This window comes from Salvelinus sp. IW2-2015, linkage group LG20 (assembly GCF_002910315.2).
Source record: "Salvelinus sp. IW2-2015 linkage group LG20, ASM291031v2, whole genome shotgun sequence".
Taxonomy (NCBI): Eukaryota; Metazoa; Chordata; class Actinopteri; order Salmoniformes; family Salmonidae; genus Salvelinus; species Salvelinus sp. IW2-2015.
This window is the reverse complement of record NC_036860.1, coordinates 26,812,870-26,837,495: the sequence shown is the minus strand read 5'-3', so window position 1 is coordinate 26,837,495 and position 24,626 is coordinate 26,812,870. Positions and strand designations below refer to the sequence as shown.

General features: G+C 42.6%; 1 protein-coding gene across 2 annotated transcripts in view; it reads left to right on the top strand.

Annotated features, from left to right (window-relative positions):
- Nucleotides 1-21,907, top strand: part of LOC111979959 (myotonin-protein kinase) — a 34,446-nt gene extending 12,539 nt beyond the window's left edge. The window contains exons 6-15 of one of the 2 annotated variants that reach the window (XM_024010655.3): nt 538-631; nt 8,136-8,333; nt 8,872-9,120; nt 9,440-9,519; nt 9,636-9,732; nt 10,155-10,324; nt 10,734-10,831; nt 19,906-19,958; nt 20,554-20,739; nt 21,172-21,907. In XM_024010655.3, coding sequence (XP_023866423.1) covers nt 538-631; nt 8,136-8,333; nt 8,872-9,120; nt 9,440-9,519; nt 9,636-9,732; nt 10,155-10,324; nt 10,734-10,831; nt 19,906-19,958; nt 20,554-20,739; nt 21,172-21,273 — 1,327 coding nt within the window. In that variant the 3' untranslated portion in view covers nt 21,274-21,907. The remainder of the gene's footprint in view (nt 1-537; nt 632-8,135; nt 8,334-8,871; nt 9,121-9,439; nt 9,520-9,635; nt 9,733-10,154; nt 10,325-10,733; nt 10,832-19,905; nt 19,959-20,553; nt 20,740-21,171) is intronic. The other variant, XM_070449282.1, reaches the window with a different exon arrangement.
- Nucleotides 21,908-24,626: the final 2,719 nt, after the last annotated feature.

The window sequence follows — 24,626 nt, the reverse complement described above, 5'->3', positions numbered from 1 at the left end:
ACATTTAACTTGTGTAATATAGTATGTTTGTAACTCCACTTACTACTCGAAGCATTATAGTCATTATTATTTTCTTGTGTACTTTTCTTAAATGTAGTTTTGTAATTGACTTCAAAAAAGCAGAGAACAAGAAAATGGTGTTTGAAAAAAGGTTACATTTTTTGTTGTGAGACAATGGGGTAAACAAGGCAACCACKGGTTGTTTTCCCCACYGGTGGGCGGGGCCGTACGTCCATTTAATACCGACTGGGACAATTGTTCCTTACTTCGGAACACCTACAAGGGAAGTTCAGAGAACATTGTTGACTCTAGAATGGATGAATATATCAGCATACAATAACTTGAAAACTCKATTTTTTGAGTGTGGACCGTGTACTGCATCTAATGGTTTATTTTTGGTCKATGCACCTCAAATGAGTGCAGGATTCCAAGAACCATGGCAACATTAGTTATGCAATCCCATATAGATGGCCTGGGAACGGGAAGACCTTTGAAAGCACATAGACAGATTGGCATCTTTTACTCTCCCTTCTGCAGGGACATCAAACCTGACAACATCCTGCTGACGGCAGAGGGCCACATCAGGCTGGGGGACTTTGGTTCCTGTCTGAGGGTCCAGGAGGACGGCATGGTGAGAGGCCCCAAAGGGCTGCAAAACACTCACAATTCACTCCACTGTTAACAATATTGCTGTGCAAAAGTTACAGACTGGGTATCGAACCTGGGTCTACTGTCACAACCCACTGGGCACACCACATCATTTCAATGTGGATAATTGGGCATTTCGTTGAGACGTTGATTAATGAGATTACAACCGATATTCACCCACTCAAAAAGACAACTAATAGTTTGTTGAATCTCAAATGCGTTATCACTATGCTTTCAACCATCTAAAAGCACAACCTAATTCCATTGGAAAAACAATGTCACATTTTTGGTGCAGTTGTCACCCAAATGTTTATCACTGCGCTTTTACCTATTTGAAAGCACAGCAACGTTCAAATAGAAATACGATATCAAATTGTTTATTTATACAACAGATTGTGTTGTCACTGTGCTTCATTTAATAGCAGAACCAAAATGACCTGGATTGCAGTTGAGATTACATTAAAAGTGCACGATCAATGCCAGCGATCAATGCCGTTTGAGATTCTGTGCAGATTATTACAGCAATTGTGAAGATCTCTACAGACCTGCAACGACCTATGCATGCTATCTAGAACATGCACGCTTTATATGATTACATAAGAAGACAATTATAGTTACAGGAACCTCAAAATGTGACCGTGGATGTGTTAAATAACATGGTACTATGGTATAGATACAGATACTGTGCCTATCGCCATCTTGTCTTGTGACAATGTGGTTACCTTGGCAAACATGTCAGAGCGGTCATACCTTCCTGTGTGGTGTCCCATATGCAACAGGATTTTCCTGATCCCGGTGCAGAATACACAGGGTTTCTCCCTCTCCATATTGACTGATACCATTCAATTCAATAATAAAAAAAGAATACAAGTAAAAGTTGTGTCTAGTAAGTGCCAGGTCTCTCTCCATTTTGAGACATCAGTATCAAGCCCGTCTGTCAGCCTGGACATCTTGCAAGTCTCCATTTGTTGGCTCCATAAATGTGTCTGTGAACACATACACATATAATCACTTTTCTATTACCAATTACAGTTAGGATTGGTCATATCTGACACACAAACAGGTATTATGTTGAAGTTTGAACAGGTCAGATAAAACCTACCCAATTATGGTTTCCCCATCAAACAGCCAAAGCTGGCATCTGGCAAAAGCATCTACAGTCCTCTCCATCTGTAGAAATAGTCAGAGTAGAGGCAGAGTTCGTCAGTGACACATGGAATGAAAGTGTCACGTCTGCTCCCTCTCCCCCCCTGGCGCTTGAGGGCACCAGGCAGCCCTGCATCACGCACTCCTATCATCCATTACGCACACCTGCCTTCCCTCGTCACGCGCATCAGCGATATTGGACTCACCTGGACTCACTCATCACCTGTTATTACCTCCTCTATATTTGTCAGTTCCCCAGCTCTGTTCCCTTCTTCTACATTGATTGTTCTTGTCTTTGTTTTCTTTTATGCTGACGCTGTTCCTGTCTCGTTCCATGTCCGTTATATATTAAATGTTTGACTCCCCGTACCTGCTTCGTCTCTCCGGCGTCAACTCATGTGACGGAAAGGATGTTGCAAATACTGGACATTTCTGCTGTGCTGTATTATTAGTAATCACCTTTAGTCCCACATTGTGAATGTGTTGAGTGCCAGGTCTCTCTCCATTCAGAGACGTCAGTATCAAGCCTGTCGGTTGGTCAGGACTCCATCACATCATCGTGCAAGTCTCCAAGTACTAGCTAATAGATGCATCTATGAACACATACACAGTCACTGTTCTATTACCGATGGCAGTCAGGATAGGTGAAATCTGAAAAACATATACTATGTTGAAGTTTGAACAGGTCAGTCTAAACAAACCTAATTCTGTTCTCACCATCGATCACCTTTAGTGAGCAGGCAGGAGGTGAGGCTGAAGGTAAGGTCTTTGCTAGTGCCCCATTAATGGGCATGCCAGCTCAGATCAGCTCCTGGCCCCTCATTATTTTAATTTAACAAAAATGTAACCTTCATTTAACTAGGCAAATTCTTATTTACAATGATGGCCTACACCTGCCAAACCAAAGCGACGCTGGGCCAATTGTACGCCGCCCTATGGGACRRCCAAATCACAGCCGGTTGTGATACAGCCTTGAATCAAACCAGGGTGTCTGTAGTGACYCCTCAAGCACTGAGATGCAGTGCCTTAGACCGCTGCGCCACCCGGGAGCCCTAGATTAAAGATACTGCTCGGTCACACAAACACTGATTACATTATCAATGGTGGTTATGATTAAAATGGTGGAACCAACCTGATTGCTGCGCTCACCTTTCTATTTCACCTCAGATATCATGTGAAATAGAATGGTAAACGCAGCAATCGGGCTGGTTCACCAGGCTGAGTCATGAAGGTGAATTGYGACAAATCTCGAAACTATTTTGACCTTTGACCAAGTCAAATGTCACCAACTTGATTCAAGTGTCTGCCCTGCTCACAGCGAGGACATGTCTGCATGATGCTGAGGGTCCCTTGCTGGTCTTGTCTATGTTGTATGTTCGGCTGCAAAATTGACATCTCTCAAACAACTGCAGCAGGCAATCCTCATAAACAATTGACTTTCTCATCTTATGAGGTGGTGTTGACTGAGAGGTCCTGTGACAGGGGGATACAATAGACAGCCAAGTGGTAAATTGCATTTTACTATAAAGAAAGGACAACTCTTTCACAACCAAAATGATTCTACCCACTAAGCATTTCACATCAGGGGACGCAGACCGTCCTTGATTCAGCTCAAAAATAGATGTCTATAATTGGTTCAGATTTGGTCTGGTCTGGGACATCTATGTTCACAAGTTTGGACAGCACAGTACAGCTTAGTACAGGAGAGCACAGTAGAATACTCTGATTAGGTATAGAAGTAGGCCTAGTCTACCTGGCCTGCGCGTAGATGTAGGCCTATAAATGTGCCCATTTGGGGATCTGATACTATTTCTGATTGTCTTGACTCACCATCACTGTGTTTTTTATTTTTTATTTCACCTTTATTTAACCAGGMAGGCCAGTTGAGAACAAGTTRTCATTTACAACTGCGACCTGGCCAAGATAAAGCAAAGCAGTGCTACAAAAACAACAACACAGAGTTACACATAAACAAACGTACAGTCAATAACACAATCGAAAAAATCTTCTCAAAGTAATTTTTTCTTCGCCTCAAACAGCAAGTAAACAAAGTCTGTTTTTACATCCATTGAGAATGAAAATAGTCCCCCTACTTAGCTCTCTCCCGTTCGATAACCACTCAGCATGTAATGCTCTGATCCGGTGGAAACGCCATAAAATAGGCCTACCTGATTACTTCTTATCCCTTGCGCAAATATCCTACAGCTGTCTCTGTCTGTCTGGAGCTCACTGGTGCAGGACACTCTGAGGGCCCAGAATATTTTATACAATGTTGCAAGTTTGCTAGCACGATCAGGCTGGACCAAGTTCATAGTTGATATCATGTTTTAAGTTCCTTGCAGACTGGCCATGCATAGCCAATGTGATTCATAGGATATTTATTTTCATCAGGACATTTTCTACCTGCAGGCTGCAATGTTTTTATTTGTTGGTTTATGAAGGCTATTTTTAAATATTGGCAATTGCAATAGAAGTTACTTTTAGATGTGTCTCATTTTCATTTAGATAGCATTTTGTTAAACCACATTACATTGATTTTGAGATATGAAGACTTTATTATAAATGAAATGAAACTGTTCCACAAAAATGTGCATATGAAAATCATAACTGGCATGCAGATCAGTAGAAATGGTATGATAACTTGGCACTCCAAATGGAAAAGCTTGCTTACAGCAGGTGTAGCCTATTACCGGCAAATTTTAGGAGCCTAATGTCGGAATCTGCGAAAGTGGGAGGAGGTGGGTTGGAACAGGTTTTATTCTTCTGGTTAGGATATATTAATATCTGTCTCCCTCTTTAGTCATTTTTAATATCAGTGCTTAAATCATCAGACAAGCTCAGTACGCTACATATAGTTGATTTTATTCAAACATAGGGTGTTTCTATTATAGAAAAACACACATTTAAACATTTCAACCAATCGATTTGTCGAAAGAACAGATGACTCTCGGTTGACCAAGATTTTTTGGGGTCATTCAGCAGAAGCTCTTATCCAGAGTGACTTACACTCAGTGCATTCAAATAAGGTAGATAAACAACAAGATATCACAGTCATAGCAAGAAAAAAAAGCATCTGTAACCATCACTTAGAATGTTATTGTAGCTGAAGTGGTCTGTTGGTTTATTCTGTATGTTGGAGTACTTTGAACATCATCACTGCCAGTTAAGTGCATGTGATAGACGGGAGTAATAATACATATTTAGTTGCAATCTTCAGTTGTCTCCTCTTTCTTATTAAGAGGTGTGAAAAATGGTGATATAATACTTACGTAAATGAGAATGTAGCAGTTTAAATTTGGCCATAGAATCAATGACCCCCAAAATTCTCAATGTCAACAGTGAAGAGGCGCCTCCGGGATGATGGCCTTCTAGGCAGAGTTGCAAAGAAAATGCCATATCTCAGACTGGCCAATAAAAATAAAATATTAAGATGGCAAAAGAACATAGACACTTGGAACTCTGCCTAGAAAGCCAGAGGAGTCGCCTCTTCACTGTTGACATTGAGACGTGTTTTGCGGGTACTATTTAATGAAGCTTCCAGTTGAGGACTGTTTCTCAAACTAGACACTCTAATGTACTTGTCCTCTTGCTCAGTTGTGCACCGGGCCCTAGCCACTCCTCTTTCTATTCTGGTTAGAGCCAGTTTGCGCTGTACTGTGAGGGGAGTAGTACATAGCGTTGTATGAGATCTTCAGTTTCTTGGCAATTTCTTGCATGGAATAGCCTTCATTTCTCAGAACAAGAATAAATTGACGAGTTTCAGAAGATAGTTCTTTGTTTCTGGCCATTTTGAGCCTGTAATCGAACCCACAAATGCTGATGCTCCAGATACTCAACTAGTCTAAAGAAGGACAGTTTTATTGATTCTTTAATCAGCACAACAGTTTTCAGCTGTGCTAACATAATTGCAAAAGGGTTTTCTAATAATCAATTAGCCTTTTAAAATTATAAACTTGGAATAGCTAACACAACGTGCCATTGGAACACAGGAGTGATGGTTGCTGATAATGGGCCTTAACATTAACAATGTCTACACTGTATTTCTGATCAATTTTATGTTATTTTAATGGACAAAAAATGTGCTTTTCTTTCAAAACAAAGACATTTCTAAGTGACCCCAAACTTTTTTTCTTTTTTTTGACACTCCGCTTGGCGGAGTCTCACTCTTCCATATTATAGCTGTGCATTTATTGGCTGCAATGACTGCCAATTTAATGAATCTAGTTTTGCTACAAATATTAACTGGTAGAACAGAATCATCTCCGAGAAGAATAAGGGAAGGATCTAGTGGTACCGTCATATTAGTGACTGTGATAAGATCTGAATAATGTCTTTCCAATAATTGCTTAGTTCAGGGCAGGACAAAAACATATGCATAAGTGTGCCCACTCCCGTTTTACACCTTGGGCAAAATGTTGAATATTTAGAATTGATCTTGTACAGTCTCTCTGGTGTGCAGTAGACCCTATGTAAAATATTGAATTGCATCAACTTGTGCCTTGTGTTAAATGAAAGACGCTGAGCATCTAAAAAGAGCGTTCCCCATTTCTCATCCTTAAAAATGAGAACAAGGTCATCATGCCACTTTATGCATGATTTCAGAGGTTCATCGTTCCCCCAACAGAGCTTGAAGACCAGAGTACACCTAGGAAATGAAACTTTTTACCCATTTCCTTTCCAGCAAAAGTTTATCAGTTTTAGGTTTACTCATGGGCTGAATCTTACCTCCCTGCTGAGTGGTAATGTAATGCCTGTAGGTACTTGAAGAAATGTGTTTGAGGTAACTGAAAATGAGATGCCAGTTGTTGAAAGGATAGTAGTTCACCTTCTCTGTAGAGATTGACAAATGGTTTAATTCCTTTGTTGAACCAAGAGAATGTAATACCATCTCTCAGGGCTTTGGGTAAGATGGTGACCCCAAACTTTTTAATGGTAGTGTATTTTCAACGTCAGGAAAAGACGTCTTCTAAATGTTCATTCAGCACCTGAAGTGTACTTGATGTCGACGTCTGGAAAATAACTTCTAAAAGACATATTTCTAACGTCATTTTGGGTAGTACTTGTATCTGCTTGGCTGGTTAAGGAACCTACTAGTTAATTTTTTCGTCAAACTTTTCACATAACCGTTGTTGATGAAGCTGTCTGTGCCATCAATGCAGTAACTCTGGTCAAGCTAATTKTTTTCTTTACGTTGTACACTGACTGTAGCTCCAGATTGGATTATATTCAGGCCGGTGACACGGTTACGGTTCGTTTTGTTGCTCCTAGTTCACTGTATTAGTCAGACTTAGACATGAGTTAGGTACCACCATACAGTATCCGCATCCATTATTTAGGTTTGCCCTAGACAATACAGAATACTTTTATGAGCTACAAACTAACTTTCAAATCTGACTTGTAAGCTAACGTTAGCTAGCCTGTAGCTAGCTAGCCTGCCATGCTAGCATTATCCAGTATAGATACGTTTTAGCTTGTGTTGCCTACCACTTCACGGTTGAGCCGTTATTGCTTCTAGACGTTTCCACTTCACAATAACAGCACTTACAGTTGATCGGGGCAGCTCTAGCAGGGCAGAAATTTGACGAACTGACTTGTTGGAAATGTGGCATTCTATGATAGAACGGTGCATGTTGAAAGTCACTGAGCTCTACAGTAAGGCCATTCTACTGCCAATGTTTGTCTATGGAGATTGCATGGCTGTGTGCTAGATTTTTTACACGTGAAATAGCCAAATCCATGAATTTGAAGGGGTGTCCACATACATTTGTATATATAGTGTAGATCAATTCTCCAGGAGGAGGTATTGCCCAGCCTATAGTTTTTTTTCTAACGGTGGCTAAAACGTTGAAGATCTGACAATGTTTTGAATGTAAAAATTCAACATTTTATACAAGGTTTGTCTATTTGGACATAATTCTGTGGTTGAAATTCCATTCTCAAATATATTTTTTCAAATCAAATATATTTTCCACGTAGAATCTACGTCACAATACGTTAACAAACCACATAGAAACAATGTTTATTCAACCAGTTTGTGTCCAATGGGAAGGCTGTGTTAGCCCTCTGAGCTAAAGCCAAGGCTCAGGGAGCTAACGCAAGTCTTTAGGGCTCAGGTAGAGTTTACTTACTCACTAAACCACCTCGGTGACACAAAGGTGTACTCCTCTGTGTGTTATAGTGTGACAGTGTGTGACTTCTGTTGCTACTAATGAGTTAGAACTACTACTTTCTGTGAGGGAAGGTTTCTCTCTTCTATAATGTGAACGTATTGCATCCCAAGGATAGAATCCTACTTTTGTCAATGCATTTGTGTGTGTTGACATGTCACTGTGCATTTGCAGGTGCACTCGTCCTTGGCAGTAGGCACACCCGACTACCTGTCCCCAGAGATCCTGCGTGCGGTGGAGGGAGGGGGAGGCTATGGCCCTGAGTGTGACTGGTGGGCCCTGGGGGTCTGTGCCTACGAGATGCTGCAGGGGACCACACCCTTCTACGCAGAGTCCATCTCGGAGACCTATGCCAAGATCATGAACTTCCAGGTAAGATGGCGACTGAGAGCAAGTCACTTCACAAATTGAACAGGAGAACATGTTGAAGAGTCATCAGAAAATGTACATATGTATCTGTACATATCGGTGCCAAAAGTGGTGGGAAATCCGAGGAGGAAGGGATGTTTAAAAGTAGCTAATATTCAATAGGGCTCAATCCCAAATCTAGCCCTAAGCCCTACACTCTAGCCCTATGCACTTGTGGAGCCCTATGCCCTATGCACTTGTGGAGATCTTAGATAATTTGATTAGTATAAGCAATATTGTGAAACGTCCACCTAGCTTCCACTTATCAGAGGGCAAGGTTACGATATTACGATATTGCTTACACCTGTCAAATCCAATCAGGTCTACACAAGTGCATAGAGCGTAGAGGTCGATTTGGGATTTGGCCATAGTAATCTTTGTGACCATCTTCTTATACATCTGCAAAGACTGCAAACATGTATATATTGAGCTCAAACCTAAAGAATTGTGAAGAAGAGCTGCAAGCTTGAACTATAAGGAACTAACCATTATGTCCCTCCAGGAGCACTTTGACTTCCCCCCGTCTGGCCCCGAGGTTTCAAACATGGCCCGTTCCCTCATCATGGGGCTGATCTGTGAGAGGGAGGATCGTATGGGGGCTGGGGGCTCWGGGGACTTCAGGGGCCACCCTTTCTTCTGTGGACTAGATTGGGGCTCCCTGCATGAACTTCCAGCACCCTTRGAACCTGAAGTCTCCAACGCCACTGACACCTCGAACTTTGACGTGTTGGACGACTGCCTCAGTGAAATGGTATTAATCCGAAAAGCCCAGGATCGAATATGATCACACTATAATGTAATGACACCAAGATGTTGTCTGTATCATGTAGTTTARAGATCATAAAGTCTTACAGGAGGTGTATATATGCCTTAAAAGTGCCTTAAATGGTTTGTGATACAAATGTATAAAAGCATGTCAAACATCTTTCCTCACAATGAAGTTTCTATGTGAGAATTACCATAACAATCTGAGATACCAAGAATATTATCCGTCTGCGCTGGCATGGAATTGCCCATACCTGACATGCATATAAAGCACACTAGATGTAATGCTGTCTTTTGTCCTGCAGGAAACACTGAGTGACGTGATGGACAGGGCCCCTATCGGTGTTCACCTGGCTTTCGTTGGCTACTCCTACACAGCTACAAGGTCACATTCATATCATATACTGTCTCCGTATCAACGTCCCTCAAATTAATGGGGTATCATACAAAACTATGTCAAAACAGTTATGTTTGTTCRGCCAATTGCTCAATCTCTTACAGACAGACAGGTGCCTTGGACCGCAGTTGTGACATCATGATGGAGATTGACCACCAGCGGCATCAAGGGTTGCCAAGCCTCAATTTCCAGGACAAGCTGGTAGGTTGAATATCCACACTAGCGACTTGCTGAGATGAGTTGTAATAGTCAAAACTAAACTAAATACTAACCACTAGCTAGGCTAGTTAAGTCAATTTGAGTGGTCTCATGTAGCCGATATGGAATCGCTYGCTAGTTAGCTGTAGCTCTGTTACACATGTACARGTCAGTTTGTTTATTCAGGAATACTAACTGCTATAGTTAACCTCATCTCAAGTGTGCCAGTCAGCTGTGACACAAATGTTTCGTGCTTCTGAGCTAGCTGCATCTTGAATGTCTGATGTGTTCTGTGGCATGCGTCAGAGAGTTAGGCATGCAAGAGATATTAACGGCTGCTAGATTGTTATTTTCGGGGAACTGATATGTTTTACTTTACCATGCCGTGTATTTCTGACACTGAGTGGGGTGGTGTGGGCTTTCAGAGTCAGATGTGGCAGCTCAGAGARGRRCTGACKWCYKCTGACAYCCTGCCTGCCCTGCTTGAGCTCCCCCTAGCCTTGGAGCAGGGTARTGCAGWGTCCACTCACACCACGATAGAGGAGGACGAGGAGGAGACAGACCAGAATTCAGGACTTGATGAGGACCTGCACAGGTTAGATGAACCCTGAGTGTGCGGACAGACAGACAGACAGACAGACAGACAGACAGACGGACAGACGGACAGACGGACAGACGGACAGACGGACAGACGGACAGACGGACAGACGGACAGACGGACAGACGGACAGACGGACAGACGGACAGACGGACACACGGACACACGGACACACGGACACACGGACACACAGATACAGGTACGTTGATATGGGGCATTTATTGCAGTATTGCTCTACTGCTAAAAATGGGTCTCCCTCACCTTTCCCTTCAGACTTGACAGCTCTGACATCTAGGTAATGTACATGTATGTTATAGAGGTATCCATAATGTCATGATGTAATTTGATATTCAGGTACATATTCATAGCCAATACCAGAGCTGACCGTATCCACTTATCTCCATAGACGGCTACATGAGGCAGAGAAGAGGAATGGAGAGCTGGAGAAAGAGATGGAGAGTCTAAGGGTGGAGATCGGGGGCCTGAAGTCCTCCAAGGAGACAGGCAAGGGACACAGCACTCATCCCTCCTCATCTCTTCTTAAAAAAAAAAAATACCTGAATCATTGCCTGTTCTATCATCCTCCCTTGGGTTTCTGTTCCATCCATTTGACAGATKATTTTGAACCTGTGGCCTCTCTCGTCAAGTTCAGTAAGATAAGGTCTGGGTTGTGTTTATTAAGGCACACAACGGGAAAAGTTTTAAATCGCTTTGCAACGGAAAACTAAAATGAACATTTATTTTTGGACACATCCAACTAGCCCCTCCCTTTTTCAGTAAGTGTTCTTACATTTGATGCCTAATGAACACAACCCTTGTATTGTGTACAGCATTAACTCATCCTGTAGACATCTATTGGATATAGCATCTCTTCACAAGCAGCAGTGTCTAACATCAAGACAAATGTGAGATGGTAGGAATTCCAGACCATATGAGCCACATACTGTGAAAAAAGAGTGTTGCATAGCAGGAGCATAGCAGGAGCAGCATCTGCTTATGTTGGAACCTTTGGCCAGAACAAAACGATAAATATCCCTTCTAAAAATAGGTCTGGTATGCAGTCGTTGGCCCTCCCTGACAATAAATCAATACAGCATTATGAGCTTTATAAAGAAGCAGTATTAGGGGGTCTCCCTCCTCTCCGGGGAAGGTTTCTAATGGATGGATGGCTGGTGGGGCAGACCTTTGGTAGGGCAGGTGCTCAATGTGGAAAAAGCCCCCCCACACACACACTCACAAAAAGAGTTGACCTAATTCCATTCATTAAAAAATAGTTTTCTACTGCTCCTGTAGCCAAGATCTCCAATATTTTTAACCCATCACATATTGTATGCTAAGCAAGCTAGAACCCCCACAGTAGCTCTCGAAAACTCTAGGCGGCATTCTGCCTTCTCCCTACAGTTTTCAGCCATTAGCTTCGCCCAAGACTACCTCATGTGAACTACAATCCCAACGCTGTCTAGAAACGTCAAATAATCGTCACTTGCGATATGGCTTTCGAAACACATGGCCCTTATCTTTCATCAGCATGACATAATCCTTCAAATAAATAAGAGGTGTTCAAAGCATGATAGATAGCTAATTATCACGGGTGGTCGCCTCTTGTCTTCCGTAAAAAAAGCGTTGTAACATGGAGATATGGCCGTGTGGGAACACTAACCCTATAAAGGTGTGTATCAATTTAACCTTTAGTTTTTTTATTATTATTTTTTCTCGCTTATATGAAAGATAAGGTCCTTCTGCTTCCAAAACCGTACCGCAAGCGACGCGTGCTAATGTTCAGATTCAGCGATGTGGCTCTTAACATAACTCCCCCGTACAGAAGACGCCTTCGTCCAATGACTCTTATGTGTAATGTAATAGAACTGAGTGGCATGATCGGTGGGCTACAGCTGATGTAGCCCACCACAGTAGTGTTTCTAGCAAAGATCGTTTAGTTTAAACTAACTTGCTTTTACCTGTGGTTCTAGCCCTTGATCATGACTCTCAGTTCCACTACATTCCACATAAGAGTCATTGGTAGAAGGCGTCTTCTGTAAGAGGGAGTTTTGTTAAGAGCCTCGACTGTCACGCCCTGACCTTAGAGAGCCTTTTTATTTCTCTATTTGGTTAGGTCAGGGTGTGATTTGGGGTGGGCATTCTAGTTTGTATATTTCTTTGTTGGCCGGGTATGGTTCCCAATCAGAGGCAACTGTCTATCGTTGTCTCTGATTGGGGATCATACTTAGGCAGCCCTTTTTCCCACCTTCAGTTGTTGGGATCTTGTTTTCTGTTTAGTGTCTGTGCCTGACAGAACTGTTCGCGTTCGTTTTTTTTGTCTTTGTTATTTTGTTTTGGTGTCATCAATAAAAAGATGACACCATGTACGGACGATGTACGCCTACCGCGCTGCGCCTTGGTCCACTCTTCCTTCTACAAACGAGAGTCGTTACGCCGACGCTCAATCTGAACATTAGCATACGTTGCTTGCAGTTCGGTTTTGGAAGCAGAAGGACCTTATCTTTCATATTAGCAAGAAATAATTTTCAAAACACAAAAGGTTGAATAGATACACACCTTGATAGGGTTATGGTTTCCACACGGCCATATTTCCATGTTAGAGCGCTTGTTTATGGAAAACAGACGGAAGGCAGAGTGGACTACCTGTGCTAATTGTAGCTCTGTGTCTCCGAACACCTGTGTGTAAATGGACGGACACCACAAACGTCTTGTCACTGAAAAATACTGTCGGTTGTAACTAGGTTAYAACTGTGCAGTAAGTGTGTGTTTTTTGCATTTGTGAAATAATTTTGATGTGATATGAAAGTAAAGGGGTTTATGTTTCTAGAATCGTACCGCAATTGAGAATCAATCCACGTTTAGATGGAGTATTTGGCTGTTTTGGTTTCCAGAGCCAAATCGCCTTTAAACAGAACATGTAAGGGACTATAAGGAGTAACGTTAGGCTCCTTCYTCCATTATTGGGCTACATCTGCTGATCATCGCGAATGTAGGCTAGATGAATCAGCTTCCCTGTCCCTTACCATGAGACAACATATACGTAGGTACTAGCAACTCCAAAGTAACCTACTACTGAYGATCACTGTGTGGGGATGAATGGAGATAAGATGAAAGAAGATGGTGGACAAGGAAAAACTGAAAAAAGTGGAACATATTATGAATAAATACGGACTGGGGGATTACATAAGCCTTCTGGAAGATCTGGTGACGGAGAAGATGGCAGATAAGGAGAAATGTGGAATATGTTTTGAGGGAATGTGGAATGGAGGTTCGCAAATAACTTTTTGGAAGAGCTAGAGAAGGAAAGTGAACGTGAAGAGAGTGAGGGGGAATCCATTGTGGTGGCAGGTGCAGTGATGACCGCCGAGAAGGAGCTGAGTGTAGAGGGAAGCGGTGTGGTGTGGAAGGTTGGCACCAAGTGCAAAAAGAGGGATARGTGCTCCAGTAGCTCATAGATGGAACCTGCGGTGAGTAAGAAAAGTGCTAATATTATTTTGATGAGCTACTGACATTGACTTGGCTGTAGCAAGCAGCCTGGCAAGACACATGTTAGCCAAATGACTTATCAGGGGCTAGAGTGGCTAACGTCACTTAGCTAACATTAGCTGGATAGCTAGCTAGTGACATCAAKATGCAAATATAGATGTGGATACTGTAGTTGAAATGTCAAACACAGCTGGGAAACCATCATTTCTGGAGACATGTTGGAATGGCGTGTCGCGTTGAATGACAAAGGAGCTGATTAACTGACACTGCCATTCCAAAATGGCTGCTGTTGCTTCTGCATGAGGACAAAAAGGACAGTTTTCCAGTAAAAATAGCATTCCTTCAAGTCCTTCAATCATCTCAGTGTAACAGTTGGGATAATGGGACAATTCGGAGTACAACGCATTTCTCATCCCTGGATTGAGGCATGTTTTTCAAGCCATCCGTGGTGTCTTAATATACACAGGAATGCTGTCCGACCCTAGTACAGCTGTAAGCAAGTGGGTCAGATCTGCTGGCTAGCTATATTATAGGTTACTGTGCAGTGAAGTWAATCCATATGACGTAGAAAAGTTCATATATACCTCAGTGTGTACAGTAAATCTCTGCTTTACCAGTACTAMCTAATGCTACTGCACAGCCTTTGTTACCAAATGCGAAGCTGTCTCCAAAACTGTCTCTACAGTAATAATCCTAAGTGATCAAAGCGAGTGTGTGCTTGCTAGCCAATGTGATACAAAATCCTGCAAAGTAAAATCAAAACGTGCAAACTACTGTTCAAATAAAGTTGTAAGTATAAAACATAATTATGTTTTAATTAGCTAGCTAGCTTGCTTTCAAATATGATAAATTGGGTGTATATAGCTAGTGAAATTAGTTTATCCCTCAATTTTGCACTTCTGTGTCTAGCAGAGTAGCATTCTGTGCTATCTAACAGACACCAAATGTGAGAACTAATATTGTAGTTGCCTATATGGTATTTTGTCTTAGGCTACCCATCCAAGCCCCCCTCTGCTCTGCATGGCCATAGAAGTGAAACCATGGTCAAACAGACGCCATGCAAAATCTTTTCASCCTCCTGAGGGGGAAGAGGCGCCGTCGTGTCCTCTTCACAACTCTATGGGTGTGTGTGGACCATGTTAATTCCTTAGTGATGTGTACACCATTGAACTTCAAGCTGCATACCACCAACTGCTGGCTTGCCTCTAAAGCTAAGCAGGGTTGGTCCTGGTCGGTTCCAGGATGGAAGACTAGATGRTGCTGGAAGTGGTGTTGGAGGGCCAGAATGAGGCACTCTTTCATCTGGTAAAAAAATATATAGATATCCCAATGACCCAGGGCAGTGATTGGAGATGTTGCCCTGTGTAGGGTGCTGTTTTTCAGATGGGATGTTAAACGGGTGTCCTGACTCTCTGTGGTCACTGAAGATTCCATGCCACTTATCGTAAGAGTAAGTCCGTTAACCCCAGTGTCCTGGCTAAATTCCCAATCTGACCCTCATACCATCATAGCCACCTTATTATCCCCAGCTTCCAATTTGCTCATTCATCCCCCCTCCTCTCCCCTGTAACTATTCCCCAGGTTGTTGCTGTAAATAACAATGTATTCTCAGTCAATTTACTTGGTAAAATAAGAGCTAAATAAAATGAAGCTCTCGACCCGCTCCACTACAGCCCTGTGAATGGGGGAGTGCTCGCCCCTCTGTTTCCTGAAGTCCATGATCGGCGTCTTTGTCTTGCTGACGTTGAGGGAGAGGTTGTTGTCCTGGCACCACATTGCCAGGTCTCTAACCTCCTCCATATAGGCTGCCTCATCGTCATCGGTGATTTGTTCTACCACCTTCGTGTCGTCAGCCATCTTGATGATGGTGTTGGAGTCATGCGCGGCCACTCAATCGTGGTTAAACAGGGAGTACAAGAGAGTTCTAAGCACACAACCCTGAGGGGACCCGTGTTGATGGTCAGCATGGCGGATGTGTTGTTGCCTACTCTCACCGCCTGGGGGCAGACGGCCCGCCAGGATGTCCAGGATCCAATTGCAGAGGGAGGTGTTCAGGCACATGGTCCTGGTCCTGAGCTTGGTGATGAGCTTAGAGGGGACTATGGTGTTTAATGCTGAGCTGTAGTCAATGAACAGCATTCTTACATAGATATTCCTTTTGTCCAGGTGGTTGAGGGCAGTGTGGAGTGCAATAGAGATTCAGACATGCAAACTAGTCACCTTTCGGCAAAATTCTCCYTTTTGAATCCAAAATAGATGACCTAAGTGATTCGTGTAGATCTGATCACTTCTGGCTGTAAGCAAACGAGTGATACGCAATTGGAGCAATACTGGCTGTATCCAAGGCTCAGCCAATCAATCACATAACAACAGAATGCAGCACGCGACTGAAGAGAGAAGAGACAACCAATTTGCTAGTTACAGCATCAGAGCGCACTCTGGAAAGACCGCAGAGAGTGGAAAGGCAGTTTGCCAGTTACAGTAARGTGTCCCCTGAACAATAACGAAGAGGTAGGTGAGAAGCCTGACCACGGAGACAGGGGTGAGGTGATGAAGCATACTTCATGAGCTGTAACCGAAAAACAACTGGCATTTGGAAAGTTTGAGGTGAGGGAGAAAGTGTGATGGAACATGTATTGTTAGCATTGTTAAGTATCTTGCTAGCTGGATCTAATTTTCCYTTAGCGAGCCAGAGAAATGTTGAGCAACATTAGCCAACATAACTGATCAAATAATTGAGTTTATTGTGTGAAAATTAGCTGGCTAATAAAGTCAGACACTAACATTAGCTAGCTAACGTTACAATATCAGATGAGCTAACGTTAACATTAGTAACTTACAGTGCCGCAAAAGTATTCATCCCCCTTGGCGTTTTTCCTTTTTGTGCATTACAACCTGTAATTTCAATGGATTCTTTTTTTGAATTCATACAAAATAGTCAAATTGGTGAAGTGAAAGGAAAAAAAATGTATATAAAAATGGAAAAGTGGTGCGTGCATATGTTTCACCCCTTGCCTGAAGCCCTAAATAAGTCTGATACAACCAATTATCTTCAGAAGTCACATAATTAGTTAAATAAAAGCCACCTGTGTGCAATCTAAGTGTCACGTGATCTGTCACATGATCTCAGTATATATACAAGTGTTCTGAAAGGCCCCAGAGTCTGCAACACCACTAAGCAAGGGGCACCACCAAGCAAGCGAATCGCAGCAAAGACCAAGGAGCTCTCCAAACAGTCAGGGACAAAGTTGGAGAAGCAAACTTTGAATCCATTATTAAAAAATGGAAAGAATATGGCACCACAACAAACGTGCCAAGTGAGGCCGCCACACGAAACTCACGGACCAGCAAGGAGGGCATTAATCAGAGAGGGCAACAAAGAGACCAAAGATAACCCTGAAGGAGCTGCAAAGCTCCACAGCGGAGATTGGAGTATCTGTCCATAGGTCCACTTTAAGCCGTACACTCCACCTAGCTGGGCTTTACGAAGAGTGGCCAGAAAAAATCCATTTCTAAAGAAAAAAATAAGCAAACACGTTTGGTGGTTGCCAAAAGCATGTGGGAGACTCCCCAAACATATGGAAAGAAGGTCTCTGGTCAGATGAGGCAAAATGTAGCTTTTTGACCAATAAGGAAAATGTGATGTCTGCGCAAACCCAACACCTCCATCACCCGATCTAGAATATCATCCCCACAGTGAAGCGATGATGGTGGCAGCATCATGCTGTGGGATGTTTTCATTGGCAGGGACTGTGAAGTGCTGGTCAAGATTGAGGAATGTTGGATGGTGCTATATACAGGGCAATTCTTGAGGGAACCTGTTTCAGTTTCAGAGATTTGAGACTGGGACGGAGGTCACCTTCCAGCAGTACAATGACCCTAAGCATACTGCTAAAGCAACACTTGAGTGGTTTAAGGGGAAACAATCAAATGTCTTGGAATGCCTAGTCAAAGCCCAACCTCAATCCAATTGAAACCTGTGGTATGACTTAAAGATTGCTGTACACCAGCTGAACAGCAGCCAGAGAAATGTTGAGCAACATTAGCCAACATAACTGATCAAATAATGAGTTTATTGTTGTGAAAATTAGCTGGCTAATAAAGTCAGACAGCAACATTAGCTAGCTAACGTTACAATATCAGATGAGCTAACGTTAACATTAGTAACTTACAGTGCCTTGCAAAAGTATTCATCCCCTTGGCGTTTTTCCTATTTTGTTGCATTACAACCTGTAATTTCAATGGATTCTTTTTTTGAATTTCATACAAAATAGTCAAAATTGGTGAAGTGAAAGAAAAAAATGTATATAAAAATGGAAAAGTGGTGCGTGCATATGTATTCACCCCTTTGCTCTGAAGCCCCTAAATAAGATCTGATACAAACCAATTATCTTCAGAAGTCACATAATTAGTTAAATAAAGTCCACCTGTGTGCAATCTAAGTGTCACGTGATCTGTCACATGATCTCTAGTATATATACAAGTGTTCTGAAAGGCCCCAGAGTCTGCAAACACCACTAAGCAAGGGGCACCACCAAGCAAGCGGCAGCATGAAGACCAAGGAGCTCTCCAAACAGGTCAGGGCAAAGTTGTGGAGAAGCAAACTTTGAATCCATTATTAAAAAATGGAAAGAATATGCACCACAACAAACGTGCCAAGTGAGGCCGCCCACCGAAACTCACGGACCAGGCAAGGAGGGCATTAATCAAGAGAGCAACAAAGAGACCAAAGATAACCTGAAGGCTGCAAAGCTCCCACAGCGAGATTGGAGTATCTGTCCATAGGTCCACTTTAAGCCGTACACTCCACCTAGCTGGGCTTTACGAAGAGTGGCCAGAAAAAATCCATTGCTTAAAGAAAAAAATAAGCAAACACGTTTGGTGTTTGCCAAAAGCATGTGGGAGACTCCCCAAACATATGGAAGAAGTACTCTGGTCAGATGAGGCTAAAATGTAGCTTTTGACCAATAAGGAAAATGTGATGTCTGGCGCAAACCCAACACCTCTCATCACCCCGAGAATATCATCCCCACAGTGAAGCATGATGGTGGCAGCATCATGCTGTGGGGATGTTTTTCATTGGCAGGGACTGTGAAGCTGGTCAGAATTGAAGGAATGTTGGATGGTGCTAAATACAGGCAATTCTTGAGGGAAACCTGTTTCAGTTTCCAGAGATTTGAGACTGGGACGGAGGTTCACCTTCCAGCAGTACAATGACCCTAAGCATACTGCTAAAGCAACACTTGAGTGGTTTAAGGGAAACAATCAAATGTCTTGGAATGGCCATCAAAGCCCAAACCTCAATCCAATTGAGAACCTTGGTATGACTTAAAGATTGCTGTACACCAGCTGAACCATCCAACTTGAAGGAGCTGGAGCAGTTCTGCCTTGAAGAATGGGCAAAAACCCCAGTGGCTAAGTGTGCCAAGCTTATAGAGACATACCCCAAGAGACTTGCAGCTGTAAATGCTGCAAAAGTTGGCTCTACAAAATATTGACTTTGGGGGTGTAATAGTTATGCATACTCGTTTTCAGTTTTTATTTCTTATTTCTTGCTTGTTTCACAATAAAACATATTTTAATTGTCAAAGTGTCTGCTATGCTGTGTAAATCAAAATCTAATTTAATTCCAGGTTGTAAGGCAACAAAATCTAATAATTCCAGGTTGTAAGGAAACAAATAGGAAATTGCCAAGGGGGTGAGATACTTTTCGCAAGCTCTCTCTCTCTCGTCTCTCTCACTTTCACACACCGATTCACTCACGCAATCACTCACTCCTGCTGAAATTGTTGTTGCTATGTCTTTTTCACATGGATGGCAAAGTCAGCTGGCTCACCAGCCGTGCTCCCACCCAAAACAGTCGCCTGCAACAGTGACGCTACATAGTCCTTTGCCACGTCCAGTAGGCAAACGTTGTGGAACGTTGCAGATAGAAATGTCATGAATAGAGCTGACACGATAGAGCTAATCCCCAATTCTGGGTGACAGACAACCATATCTGTTCTATAACGTTCCTGTAACGTTTCACCATCCTGAACAGGCCCCTGCTGTCTTGGGCTGTTCTAATACACCTCTCTCTTCTCCAATCACAGAACTGCGTGTCTGCCCGTCGTCTCTTTCTCTGCCTGCCCACTGTCTGGACAATGTAAGCCTTACTCACGCTCTCTCTCTCACTCTTTCTCTCTCTCCCTCTGAGATTATCAAAGGCTTTCTGAGGGCATACAAAACACATGTTTGGCTGTCTGCTCTGTCAGTTTGGAAACGTCTTGTTTTATCAAGTAATATTAGCCCTGTTTGGGGTATATACAGAGAATGTGTGTACATTTTCATGAGGATATAGAGGTAATGTAAAGAGAAGAAAACAAGCTCTTTCCTCCCTCACAATCGACACCAACCCCTATTTAAGCTCCTGCAATGTATCCCACTTTATTTGGATAGTCCTCTATAGATGGTTCATACAATTTGCTGGTCTGTACCACTTGATGGTGTTAGGGGTAGGGTGAAATTGGATAAATGTGGCCTGTAAACCATCTGTAGGGTACTATCGAAATAAAATGTTACAAATGCAGTCTTTTGCACGCGTCACAGCACAGCATGCCACACTCGCCTGGGTCAAAATTGCCTGGGGAAAAATATTTTGCAGCATTCAATTGAATTCACCAATGCCACGTGTCTTCATCATCCCCAGGGAAATAAAAATATATTTTGTGTCTGCCTTTCTTTCACGGATTTTGTCCCAGGCGAGTGCGGCATGCTGTGCTGTGCTGTGCTGTGACTCGCACACAAAAAAAGACTGCATCTGTACCCTGGCCTGCAATCCTGTTCAGTGGCTGACTGTGAGTGTGTTTCAGGGGAAAAGATCACCCCCTGCCTGTCACTACCCGCTGGTGATCCCTCTCCACCGCCACCTGCTGCTGTTCCACAGGGTAGGAAATTCTAGTCTACATGGGGACTAGAAACAATGCTTTCATCCTAAATGATACCCTATTCCCTATTTAGTGTGCTACTTTTGACCAGGGCCCATAGGGGTCTGGTCAAARGTAGTGCACTATATAGGAAATAGGTTAGCCATTTGGGACACACAGTGGTTAGAGTGATATATGCTTGATGAAAAAATGACTTATTTCCTCTTGTTTCCTCTTCATGTTCTCTATCCTTCCCTTACTGACTGCATCTTTCCTTCTCTGTGCTCACTTGCACTCTCTCCCCATCCTTACCACAATGTCTCCACCTTTCTCTCTCCCTCTCTTCTGCCTTTCCCCTTTCCCTCATGTTTTTCCCCTTGTATGCCCCCTCTCCCTCCCCCCTCTCCTTTCCCTCTCTCGCCTCCTCTCTCTTCATCTCATTCTCTCCCTCAGGTGCGCTGGCCACAGGAGAGGACTGAGTCCTACCTGTTGGTGTGTGCGGAGGGGGGAGATCTCCAAGCCTGGGACAGACACTGCTGTGCTGAAATCTCCTGAACCCCCCACCCCACCACCCCCACCCTCACTATAGTGGGGAATGACAGACTTCTCTATTCCAACGAGGGGTCCTATTACAGTATCTTGGAATGAGAGAGTTTTGAGTATGGTGGGTGGGTGCTAAAGACAATGCTACTCATGGCACTGAGCAGAGTACTGGGCCATAAATAAACTGAGAGCAATGGGGACAGCAGAACTGGAAACTTGCAGGCAGTTGGACAGACATGGGAAAGCTAATGACTGTCACTAGAAGGAATGAGGAGATGTAAATAATCAAATGAAGGACATCTCCTGAKCTACCAATCGGACAGAGGTAAAAGRGAACACTGKAAACAYAGAAAACARCATAGGAAAAAGACATTGCTGGTTTGAGTGACAGCCAGAGGGGCCAATCAGCCTCCTCCATAAGCCAACACTCTCCWGCCCACCTGGACATTGATGCATTTTGCCCAATATTAGTGGCATGACTTATTAACAGCACCATCTAATGGTTATTCACTGTTTGAGTTCTCCTTTGTACTTTGTATCTATGCATCTAAGAGTGGATTGTGTTGAGTCTGAGAGATATTTGTTGCACTAATCTAGAGGCTCTGATTTAAAGGCATTTTAGATAAGCCTGTTTGGAGTACATAAATCACAGCTARAGTACAATATTGAGCGAGCGCTGACTGAAGTTTAAGGATAGAGTAACCTTGTCCCCAGGCTATTGGGAACAGCGCATGTAAGCCTGGGATATCAARGAGACTTAAACACRGCGAGACTTCCGGGAATGCTTGCCAAACAGACCAAACAAACCWGGCCGGGGGTTGGGGTTTGAGAAGAAAATGATTTCTMAGTTGTTCATTTTCTCGAAATCTAAAGGCACAACCTAGATTCGAGCCAATGTCTTAAGTAGTTGAACATGTTACTAATCCAACCTTATGAAAATGACAACTTATATTGAAGGAGTGGCTTTGATTTGACAGCCTGCACATGCAGTTCAGCCCGAGACGASCTTTAGACCTGGGCTGCGGTCCAAACACTTAAAAGATACATCCTCGTCCACTTACCCTCGCCTTAAMCCCTTGGGGGAATCCCTGTCGCKATCTTGGAGGGTGGTCCAAATGATTAGCCAAGCAAGGGAAGTTTGCATCGTAAGCCCCTCAGCCCTCGTTTTTAGTCGGCTTTGCGAGTGTACAATTATGTTCACTCCGGGGCCTGAAACTCCCCATAATTCAATTTGCGACGTTTACACATCCGCTAAGAAAAGRCTGCGAAAACTTAAAAAGAAACATCAATGGAGAAGTCAACATAAAAGTGTAAGTAAAAACGAATGCAAATAAGTTAGAAATTCTGCTACTAATGCACATGACGGCACAAACACSTCTCGTAAAAAGTAAATATGTTTTTGTTTGGTTATCTTTTGGAAATTGTCGAAATAAAAKAWWWTCCTTRAGAAGTTCCAGCCAGGTTAACGTTAGTTAGGTATTCATTTGCTAGCTATTATACAGTAGGRGTATATTAATAATTATATATTTAATATACACTACRGTTTAAAAGTTTGGCGTCACTTAGAAGTGTCCTTGTTTTTGAAAGAAAAGCWKATTTTTTGTCCATTAAAATAACAGCAYATTGATCAAAAATACAATGTAGACATTGTTAATGTTGTAAAGGACTATTGTTGCTTGAAACGACTGATTTCTTATGGAATATCTACAGAGGRGTACAGAGGCCCATTATCAGCAACCATCACTCCTGTGTTCCAATGGCACGTTGTGTTAGCTAATCCCAGTTTATCATTTTAAAAGTCTAATTGATTATTAGAAAACACTTTTGCAATTATGTTAGTACAGCTGAAAACTGTTCTGATTAAAGAAGCAATACAACGGGCCTTCTTTTGAATAGTTGAGTATCTGGAGCATCAGCATTTGTGGGTTCGATTACAGGCTCTAAATGGCCAGAAACAAAGAACTCTCTTCTGAAACTCATCAGTCTATTCTTGTTCTGAGAAATGAAGGCTATTCCATGKYAGAAATTGCCAAGAAACTGAAGATCTCGTACAACGCTGTGTACTACTCCCTTCACAGAACGYCGCAAACTGTCTCTAACCAGAATAGGAAGAGGAGTGGGAGGCCCCGGTGCACAACTGAGCAAGAGGACAAGTACATTAGAGTGTCTAGTTTGAGAAACAGAAGCCTCACAAGTCCTCAACTGGCAGCTTCATTAAATAGTACCCCCACAAACACCAGTCTCAAACGTCAACAGTGAGAAGAGCGACATCCGGGATGCTGGCCTTCTAGGCACAGTTCCTCTGTCCAGTGTCTGTGTTCTTATGCCCATCTTAATCTTTTCTTTTATTGGCCAGTCTGAGATAATGCTTTTTCTTTGCAACTCTGACTTTGGGTGGAAGTGTCTGGGAACGAGGTTAAGGATAGAGAGATCTGAGGCAAGTGTGTCTGTTAACATTTTCTGGCGTTGTCAAGTTAGAATTAGGTCTGGWCCAGGYTGTTACATGCAGCTTGCTGACACTGAGCCTTCCTACAAAACAGGAAGCACCATAATGACCTGGACCAGAAATAGGTTACACTATAGATGATGTGTACTAAAAATACATGTTGGAGAGCTATAGCCAAGTCCAGTATAGCCAAGTAACCAACACAAGGCTATTGGTTTGAATCTCAAACTATGTGTCCTGTGCTAGCTATTATGCTGTCAAAATYCTTTTGTATATACTCCTTGCTGTTTGGTAAGCCATTTTAAATCATATAGGCCTAAAATGTTCCTTTGGACATTGAGGCATGTAAGAGAATTATACTGGATTTTGAGAGAAACCGTATAGAGTACCACAGTATGAGTCATAATACCCACAAAARCTAGCGGTCAAATAGGGAAATGGTTCCAATCGTTTTTTCCACCATTCATTTTTCCCMTAGGGGATTTTAGAAACACTTATAATAAGGGCTGTGTTTTGTGTAGGCTTACCCTYGCGAGACTTTTTGATAGATGTGTAAATCTCTCTAGGACAAGGTGACTTTTATCTWTKTATTTGCCMGTTTGACATCTAGGTTTATGGGTATTATGACACCTTCATCGTGGGGCTGTATACTACAAAATATGCACTGTYTACTGTAGGTTGCAAGGCCTTTTGTATTTGAGCAATACTTGAGATGTACATGAGGAAGAGCACGATTGTCACTCACTGGGTACTATAAAAGGTCATACATTTGTGACTACATTTTGTTTTAAATAGGTGTCATTATACACAGAGTATACAAAAGATTAAGAAACACCTGCACTTTCCATGACATAGACTGACCAGGTGAATCCAGGTGAAGGCTATGATCCCTTATTGATGTAACTTGTTAAATCCACTT